This window comes from Peromyscus leucopus, chromosome 7, assembly GCF_004664715.2.
Source record: "Peromyscus leucopus breed LL Stock chromosome 7, UCI_PerLeu_2.1, whole genome shotgun sequence".
NCBI classification, from domain to species: domain Eukaryota; kingdom Metazoa; phylum Chordata; class Mammalia; order Rodentia; family Cricetidae; genus Peromyscus; species Peromyscus leucopus.
The window spans coordinates 5,629,006-5,639,415 of record NC_051069.1 but is presented as its reverse complement, the minus strand read 5'-3'; the positions used below and the strand labels follow the sequence as shown (position 1 = coordinate 5,639,415).

At 46.3% G+C, this 10,410-nt stretch overlaps 1 protein-coding gene across 1 annotated transcript; it reads right to left on the bottom strand.

Annotated features, from left to right (window-relative positions):
• Positions 1-8,860: 8,860 nt before the first annotated feature.
• On the bottom strand, positions 8,861-9,288 carry LOC114689987 (40S ribosomal protein S25-like). Its single transcript, XM_037208249.1, has one exon. It carries the CDS (start codon positions 9,255-9,257, stop codon positions 8,871-8,873), a length of 387 nt encoding a protein of 128 aa, XP_037064144.1. The 5' UTR covers positions 9,258-9,288; the 3' UTR covers positions 8,861-8,870.
• Between the last annotated feature and the right edge of the window lie 1,122 nt (positions 9,289-10,410).

Genomic DNA, 10,410 nt, shown 5'->3' with positions numbered 1-10,410 from the left:
CATGGGAGCCGGGTGCACAGGGGCTTTGTGGTACAGAAAATTCACCGGAGCCCTTACTTGCCACATGCTGAGTGACTCGGAGTGCTGACACCCTGGACACAGGCTTTGGGCAGTGTTCAGATGTGTGGGCTGTAGGAAGCTGACTCTCTAGCCTGGACTTACCAAAGGGGGAAGAATAGGGACTCGGGGGTTAGAAGTTGAGATCCAAAATGGATGTGGCCACTTCTTTTTAATGTAGCCTTAGCCATGGTAAGCCTTCCTCCATTCTCTGTTCTCTGAATGGGGTGCTGGAGGAGACATTGACTTCCTCAGTGTGCTGGGCGGAGCTGAAGACCTGAAGGGTCACTATAGCCTTTTAAAAAGAACTAATGCTACAGTTCATCAAACACGGCACAGTTGGCTACCTGTTACATACACAACTGGACTCCGGACTCAAAACTGGGTGACATTCATCTTTCTCATCTGGATGTTGAGAATGAACAGGGGTGTAAGACCTCAGAAAGGGTCTTTTAGAGAAGGGTAACAACAGGGAGTGAGAAGCCATTGACGGTGGATGGATGGCAGGTTTTCTGGGACATCAGACTGGAAAGGCAAGGTGAGGTCACATGGCAGAGGACTTGGGATTCTAGGTGGTCCTTGAACTCCCGTTCTCTTTCCTCTGCCTCCTGAGTCCTGGGGTTACATAATACATGACTCTTGTGTGGGTAGAAGTTATAGATTTCTTCCTACCTCTCCTTAGCCCTGGCTTGTGTCTCACCTACAGCTTTACTCAAAGGCTGGAGCCAATGGAGCTCAAGTGTGGAAATGGAGTTACAGTGAGCTAACGTGTGTGTGTGGGGGGGTGGGGGGTCAACCTTGATGTTGCTCCTCAGGATGCCATCTACTTTGGTTTTGAGACAAGGCCTCTCAATGGCCTGGAACTTGCCTTGTAGGATAGGCTTGCTGGGTGGAGATCCCCAGGGGTCCTCTGCTCTAGCGCCTGGATGGCAAATGTACACCACCATACCTGGATTTTCAGCATAGATTCTGGGGAGTGAACTCAAGTGCTCACTAAGCTAGCTTTCCAGTTCCAGAGCTACCGCATTATCTCCATTGGTGGGTTGACATGGTGGGTCCCTGAATTCAGCCATTGCCATTTCACTCCGTGGACTTCTGTTCTCTGATTAATAGCCTGACAGCTGGACAGGTCCCACCCAACTTCATGGATTGTTCTACCCACGGCCTTCCTTCCATCAAGGGATATGACAAGCCAAATACCATGATTTCAACAACAAATTCTGTGCTGGGCAGGTCTTCTGATTCTCGAAGTGGACCATAAAGAGAGAGCTGGATAGCCACTTGCTATATGGTATATCTTTGTTCCCTAGCGTTTGACCATGAACAGGGACAGGTAGAAAGATGAACCAAGGAGCTAATATGGCCTGTCAGGCAAGGTGAACCGGGCTACTCAGACTCTCTCCCACCATAGCTCACACTAAGGAACACAGAAAATATGAGTCATAACTGCTGAAATGAAAAGGCCTTGGAGTTTGAGCTGAAGAGGCCATGTGCAGAAGTGGTTATGGTTATTTAATGGTGCTTGGGCTCTCTCTGTCCAGCCAGTGCCTTGGCAGAGTTATATAACCTCACCAAAGTGAGGATGCTTTGGTCAGGGAAATGTGAGTATAAGAGACCTGTGATGGATACTTTAAGAGCTGGTCTATGCCTCACAGTATTTATTTTTTAAGATTGTCATTTCTCTGTCATTCTGGGTTTTCATGTGACCTCCTCCCCCATGACTAACTCTTGGTGGACATGTAATGAGACCAAATTAGAATAAATCTTTGTGTTTCTATGTGGTATTGTATTCCCCAAATATTGTGCATGCTAATAAACTTATCTGGGGTCAGAGACAGAGCAGCCACAATATTAAACATAAAGAATAGGCAGTGGTAGCACACGCCTTTAATCCTAGCATTCCAGAGGCAGAAATCCATGTGTTCAAGGATACAGCCAGGCATGGTGACTCATCACACCTTTAATCCCAGAAAGCGAGCCTTTAATCCCAGGGAATGGTGGTAGAAAGCAGAAAGGTATATGGCGTGAGGACCAGAAACTAGAAGCATTTGGCCTGGTTTAGCTAAGCATTCAGGCTTTTGAGCAGCAGTTCAGCTGAGACCCATTCTGGATGAAGACTCAGAGGCCTCCAGTCTGAGGAGACAAGACCAACTGAGGATTCGGCGAGGTGAGATAGCTGTGGCTTGTTCTGTCTCTCTGATCTTCCAGCATGAACCCCAATAACTGGCCTCAGGTTTAATTTTATTAATAAGAACTTTTAAGATTCATGCTACATTTCTATTTTGCGATTTTAGGTCACTGAAATCTGGGGCTTATTTGTTACTGAAGCAGAGCTAGTTTTACCTGACTAATACACACTATAGGCTGTTTCTGATAGGGGGAAGCAGAGAACTCTGATCATAGAGGTAGGAGAATGCAGCAGCCATGTAGAGATGAACAGAAATATAACTCAGAGAGAGAGAGAGAGTAACGCCTTATATTTCTCATTTCCCAAGGGCATAGGACAAGGCCAGTGTTTCTTGACAGCAAAACAAACAAACAAACAAAAAACCTGACTTTTTTTTTTTAATTAAAAAACAAAAAAGCAAGTCACCAAGTAATGGTGGAGTGGGGACATGAACAACATCCTTGGCTCACTTGGCTCAGAGTTTCTGTGTGAGCACTGGATGTCGACCCTTAATCAGGAGCCGGTACTCAGTCATTTCTCCACAAGTATTTGTTGAATGGCTTTTTAATGGCAGTAATCGGGAGCTAGTATCTATATTAGTGACATTTTTCACTGTTGTGACCAAATACCTGACGAGACGCACACTTAAGGAAGGGAAGGTTTATTTTGGCTTACAGTGTGAGGCGACACAGTTCACCGTGGAGGGGAAGTCACGGCACGAGGAATTTGAGGTGGCTGGTCGCATTGTGTCCACGACCAGGAAGCAAGGCACAGGAACGTCTGTGCTCAGCTGGCCTTCTCCTGTTACTCAGTCTAGGACCTCCGTTCTTGGAATGGTGTCCCTAGGATGAGTCTTCCCACCTCAACTAACTTTATCAAGATAATGTCTCACTTGCAGGCCCAGAGATTCCCCCCGCCCCCCCATGACAATTCTAAACCCCAGCAAGTTGACAATCATCATTAACCACCAGAGATGGTAAGGCATCAAAACAACATCAAAAGATCTCATTTCCACCCAAGATAGGGACTTCTATTTTTTTTTAACTTTCTTTTTATTTATTCTTTGTCTTTCACATCATGCCTCCCGATCCCATCCATTTCCCCCACCCCCACTTTTAGTTATTATTGTGCAGTACTGTGTTATTCATTTAGCAGCACTGTTTGCCTGTTTACCATACAAGAAAAGCCAAGAGGTACGACAAAACCCACTATGAGAGTTTATTAAGAGAAGGAACAGAGGGGAATGTGCTTAGGCCTATGGAAGACTGCAGAGAGAAAGAGCAAGAAGAGGGGACAGGAGTCTGTGACTGCTTTTTATGGATACCCACCCTCCACCCCTTCCCCACCCCCCCCCCCCACACATGCTCAAATGGGCTTACATAGCTACGCCACATATGCACATAGATTACATGAGCACGCTGCGTGCAAATTGTGTGATCATGCAGCACACGGATGATGTAGGACGTAAAGCCCTGGAATGACTAAACATCTTGCCTGGCTACTGGACAGTGCATGTCTGGTCATGTAGCTGGGGGAGTGGCCAGGAATTCCAACACCCACCCACCCAACTAAACAAAATAAAATTTAAAAGAAAAAAGGGGGGAGAAAAAAAAAGGAAAAAAAAATCTCATCATGGAAGTTGCAGTGTGACACAGTGAATCATGAAGTAAACCCCTTTATCCCATACATTTTTACATGCAGGTGTTCATTGCAAAGAATCAATGGTCTGGTTCAAGGCTCCTGATCTCTGCTATACCATGAACACTGACTGGGCCCTCACTACCCAGACTCTTCCTGGATATCCTGTGGCTGCCCTGTGTCATGGGACATCTGTTTTCAGAAGAAGGAATACAAGAGATCTAGTAAGGTCTGACACATGTCTCACGAGCATTGGGCACCTTAAAAACAAAATCATTTGTGAGAATCGAACTTGGGACCTTGTACATGCTAGGTGAGTGCGCTACCATTGGGCTATGCCCCACTTCCTTTATTTTTGAGATAAAGTCTCATTCTGTAGTCCAGGCTGGACTCAAACTCAGGGCAATCCTCCTACCTCAGTATCCTAAGTGCTGAGATTACAGGTATGAGCCACCAGATCACAAAATACCCGAGACAGTTGACTCACATAAGGAGCAAAGATTCATTTTGGCTCAGAGTTTGGGAGGCTTTAGTTCATGGTTAGTTGGCCTGTTGCCTTGGGCCTGGGACCAGTTAGCAAGCCCCAATGGGAAAGTGAGATAGAAGAAGGATGTTCACCTCCATGCAGGCAGGAAGTGAAGAGATGGGAAGGAGCCAGGACCCCATCCCCTCCCAGGGAATTCCCCAATACTCTAACTTCCTTCTACTAGGCCTCACCAACTAATGCTTCCTCCATTTCCAAATGACCACCAAGCCTTCAACACATGATTTTAGGGGACATCCAAGGTCCATGCTACAGAGGAAAGACATGGACATTTTTCTTTAGGAAAAGTATCTGTGTAATGCTGGGTAAAACGCTCTCTTTGATATATATATATATATATCAAATTATAAACATATCCAGTTATGTTACCATTGCCCCAGCCGACTGCTTGAGATCTCTTATCATTCAGAGGATAGCACAGGTAGGCCAGCTTTCCCTCTCTTTCCCTTCTCCCCACCCCTCCCCCTTTCCCCTCCCCCACCCCTCATTCTCTCCAGTCTGTCTCCCTTTCCTTCCTTCCTCTATCCCATCTTTCTTTCTGGGCCAGGGTCTTGCTAAACTGTCTAAGCTGTCTCTGAACTTGATATGTAGCCCATACAGGCCATCCCTCTGCCTCAGCCTCCCCAAGGGTAGAGACTACAGGCGTGTACCCTCACACCTGGATAGTTCAGTTTTCCTAAGAGAGTTTCACTATTAAAGTACACTGCCTCTTCCCCTCCGGGAAGGCCTCTGGACCTACCATACTACATTCCCCAATATTTAATTACAAAAGAAAGTCACCAGGAGCAGAGCTCTCTGACTGACACCCTCAACGGGAATGCTCACGTGAATGTGGACATGAGGGACGGCTTGTTTCAAAAAACAACAAAGCAAAACAAAAACTCTCATTACCCGATAGTCACACCTTGTTTAACAGCAAGAGCGACCTGTGCATTGTGACTCCCCGAGAGCCAGCCGCACTGACTCACGCACTGAAGAGAAAGTGAAGCATCTATAATTAAATCCAGAAACAATGCTCCTTCCACTAGGTTTTGGAATGCAGCGTGATATATTCGTGGCTCATTGTCCTTCGGAACAAGATTCAGCATGTTCTCATCAACACTGGAGAGTGTTGTTTCCCAAGGGTCATTGAGGGCCCATGGAAAACAGCTTCTGCCCTGAGCAGGGGTGGGGTGGAGCCCTGAGAACACTTTGGAGTCTTTGGGCCATCATGGGTGCCTGTCTTCATGGGTAGTGACCACAGCTGGCCTTGATTCTGCTGAGACCCCAGAGTGTGCTAACCCTCTGGAAAGATGGCATGGGCAAAATCATTTTCCCAATACATTAAAGAAAAAGAAAAAGAAAAAAAAGCACAAGGATTTTCCTGCTTTATGTTTTCTGCCTCTCAACAGAAGTATCGATGTGTGGGTCTAATCGGGTTAATCAAGCCCAGTTAGTGATGGAATTTAGCCATCTCAAGAACGATCTCTTTTTTTTTTTTTCAAAGATTTACTTTATTTTACTTATGTGTATGTATGCATGTGTGTGCCTGTGAGTTTCTGCAGAAGCCAGAAGGTCTCCTGAAGCTGGAGTTGCAGGCGTTGAGAGATACCACTGTGGGTGCTGGAACTTCACCCAGGTCCTCTGGAAGAGCAGCAAGTGCTCTGGACTGCTGAGCCATCTCTCCAGCCCTCCCCTTTTAAAAAGCACTCTCAAGTTCCTTCCATCCTTAGAACCTCTTCCGAAAACTAGGGTGAGTGGTGTAATGGCCACACTGTAGATTAGAAAACCAAGAGCGGTGGGATGTCTGAGTCCACCTCCTTGGGAGGTGACAGTTCAGGAGAAGGACATAAATGGTTCCGCTCCCTCCGGATAGGAAAGCTCCACTCTGTTCATTCCCAAGCCTATTTTAATTTTCATGTTTCATTTCATGCTTTAAAACACTATGAGGTAAAGATCAGGAGAGAAGGAGCCAACAGAGGGCTTTTTGGTTTTTTGTTTCTTTGTTTTTCTTCTTTCCACTGTGACCAAATATCTAACTGAAGCAACTTGGGATGAAAGATTTGCTTGGGCTCACAGTTTCAGAGGGCTCATCACGGCTAGGAAGGTGTGGTGGAATTGAGTAGTCCGATCATGGCAGGCTAGGAAGTAAAGAGACAGAAAATGCTGGCTTTTTCTCTGCTGGCTTTTGTACTGCCTCAGCCTGAGCTCATGGGAAGCCACTGCTCACACCCAGGATTGCCATCTGCTGTCAGTTAGTCCTCCCTGGAGAGGCCTTCCCAGAAACACCCAGAAGTGAGCTTCACCATGTCCTAATGGATTCTGAGTCCAGTCAAATTGTCCTTGAAGATTAAGCATTAGGGCTTCCTTTTCCCCAAATTCTTAGTCTGGTCAAGCCTGAGCTGCCAACCCAGTTAGTGTGTGTGTCGGGAGAGGGAATTGAAAAACCCACAGTGCGAGACAGCATTCAGGGCTTCTTCAGAGAGACCCACGCAGAAAGTTCCTCTAGACCTTGTAGACCAGAGACTCCAGCCAGCTGCAGGGCTCACATCTGAGCTTGGAGAAGGTTTTAATCACTACTTCCCGGTGAACTCTGCATTCTTTTCATATTGAAAGCCACCTGTTCATTTATATATTTTTATACTTGGTTCTCAAATTTCCACTGAGGTACTTAACAGTAACACATGTGGACTCCGCAGAGTATAAAATCCAGGGCAGAATGACCTTGGCGGGCAGGAAATGTGGCTCAGTCGGTAAAGTGTTCACCTAGATTCAGGAAGCCCTAGGTTGAGTTCCCAGCACGGCGTAAACAGGGTGTGTCCAGAGGCTTGTAATCCCAGTAGTGTTCAGGAGGTGGAAGCAGAAAAATTAGACGTTCCAGATGATCCTTGGCTACACAGTAGATTCAAGGCCAGCTTGGTATACGTGAAACTCTGTCTCAAACAGGGGGAGAAGGTTATGGGGAGATGGTTCAGTCAGTAAAGTGCTTGCCTTGCAAGAATGAGAACCTGGGTTCAAGTCTTAGAACCTGTGTTTTAAAAAGCTGGTGTGGTACCTTATGCTTGTAATCCCAGTGCCAGGGAGATGCAGACAGGTAGATTCCTGCATTTTTCTGGCCAGCCCACCCAGAATAGAATTCTGGGGCCAGAAGGAGATTATCCCTACCCATTTTTGTTTGTTTGTTTTTGTTTATTGAGACAGGGTTTCACTTTGTAGCCCAGACTGGCCTCAGACTCACAGAGATTCATCTTCCTTTGCCTCTCAAGTGCTGAGAATAAAGATGTGTGGCCCTCCCCAACCCTGGCTTAATAAAACTGCCTGAGGAATAACCCTCAAGATTGACAGAGCCTCCACATCTGTATGTGAACACACACACACACACACACACACACACACACACACACACACACACACATCTCAGGGTGGCTGGCCTATGCACTGTACTAGTCATCCAGCTACAACTCATATAGGTGAAGGAGGGCAGACCAGTTAAAGGACTGTGTGATAACTACCCTTCACTGAGGCTCAAGAAGGGCCTCCATGTTGAGTAAGTTTGAGGCAGACAAGCTCAGGGAACAGCTGGAGAAACCTGAGACTCTATTTGTTTGGGTTATTCACACATTCCTGCTCTGATATTGTGCTTGGCAGCCCAGCTCTTCCATTTACATGGACTGTGCACACACATCCCTCTCTGAACAATGCACCGGGCAACCCACCTGCTTGAGCTGACCCCTACAATCAGAACTTCCTTAGGGCTGAGGCAGAGGGAACTGTCCTTTCCTGAAAAATGAAATAGTTTTCTCCTCCCTGAACAACAATCAAACTTAACAGTTTCTGTTCAAACCTGTTTCACATATCCAGCTACAGAGAACGGAAAGGTTGATCCAACCTGAACTGGCTTGGGATGCATGTGCAGTGAGGCAGACTGTGTTCTCCAGGTGAATTTCTAGGGAGAATCTTCTATTTACCATCTTAGATTTTTTTTTTTTTGATTTTTAAAATTTTAACATTTTATGTCTATGAGCTTTTTGCCTGTATGTCTGTGAGCTCCATGTGTGCCTGATATCCACGAAGGTCAAAAGAGGGCATTAGATTCCCTAGGACTGGAGTTACAAGTAGCTGTGAGTCACTGTGTGGGTACTGGGAATCAAACCTGGGTCCTCTGCAAGAGCAGCAAGTGTTCTTAATGGCTGAGCCAATTGCCCAGCCCCACTATTTGCCATCTTATGCCTGTGTATAAAAGAGTGTGCACCCGGCTAAAATCAAATACATATGGGAAGAGACATGTGCAGTAGAAAAATGATCATATGCCCTAACCTATCCATCAAAATAGAAAACCACCCAAACTGTGTCCTTTAGTAACCAGCTCTTCCTTTCTTTGAACCTCATACAACGAGATCCCATGTAGTAACCCACTCTCTACTCTGTTGGCTTATGGGGCCCACTGTTTTCCTGACGTGTATTCAGATCTATTCTTTTTTTGATTTAATAAAGTTTTATTTTTCCACATGTACAGCTGATTGAACCTGCTCCTGCATCTTCACCAGCAGCCGGGGCATCTCCACTCTTTGTGTTTCTGTGCTTTGAAACCAGCTTGGTAAGTCCTTTGCTGAGTAGCTCCTGAAGGGCTGCCCTGGCCAGAGAACGGTGAATCTTCAGTCTCTCGGAGACCACAGCTGGAGTGATGAGCTTGTAGTTGGGAACCTCCTTACAGAGTTTGTCAAACAGGATCAGATTGTCGAGCTTGTCCCGAACTCTGCCTTTGGACCACTTCTGCTTTGTGGCCTTGCCACCAGACTTATTTACTGGGTCATTGTCTTTTTTGGCCGACTTTCCGGCATGTTTCTTCTTCTTGTCATCCTCCGGTGGCATGATGAAGCTTGGAGAGTGGCGACGACCACTGCAGCCTCCCTAAGATGTCGGGGAGGTGGGGGGGGGGAAGCTTGGATCCTATTCTATTGCTTTCTTTTAAATAAACTTTCCTTGCTACTTTTGCAAATATGTATGGGTTTGTATTTTAATTCCCTGAATGAGAGGCCAAGAACTCAGAAACTACCAGTCTTGACCCAGACACAATATCAAGTTCAAATTCAGATGTCTGGCATCCTGCTTCTGGGTCTCTGTCAGACCCAGGGCCAACAGCTTATTTTTTCAGCAGAGGTGGTTTGGTTGGAAACATGTGGGTGGAACTGGGTAACTGAGAGTGAGTAGTGCACTTGCTTTTTGCTTTTGCAAAGATTTCATTCTGGTGATAGGTAAGACATTTCCCTAAGACTTTCCAGTGGGCTCCTGCATTTTCCTTAAGAGAGCCTGTGGGGTTTTCTGTTTGTTTGTTTGTTTGTTTTATTTTTTTGCTTTTGTGGAACTTGCTATTCCTCCAGAGAAATGCCTCCTTCAGAGTTTTCTCCTGAGAGCTGTTCTACCTTGGCAACTCCAGCCAGGGACCTTCCTTAGGGCTTGAGGCAGAGAAAACTGTCCATTCCTTTTCTGAGGCCCCGCTGCCGGAGGAGAGAACTCCATTCTCAGGGTTGTCGGTAGGCAGAGTTCCAGAAGAGGCCAGTATTTTTAGCATGGCCTTCTTCACTTCCCAGCACCTGCCATGCCCTGTAACCCAAGGGGCTGCTTAAATGCCAGGGAGATGACTGAGGACAAGGCAGCCTGAGCTAATGTCCTAAAATACCACCCAGGAGACGGTTTTCCAATGGGAGCCATTTCGTATTCATTTCTTCCTGAACCACAGGGCCGTCGCAGCTCCTGGTTGAGAATAGTGGCTAGAGGTGCCGCCATTTGCTCCTAACTTCAATTTTCTCCTCTACGGTTCACACCAACAATAGAGTATCTGCATATTTCCCTAGAGCAAACTATTTTTTTTTGATAGCCCTGAAAATGAGACGAAGCTCAGGCAATGGCCAAGGGCATCAGCATCCTTCCCATGACAGATTTAATTCACTGCCTTCTAAAGATGGTACAAGCTGGAATTGGAAACGTGTTTTCACGAAGCCCAACACATTTGTGGAGGACAGAT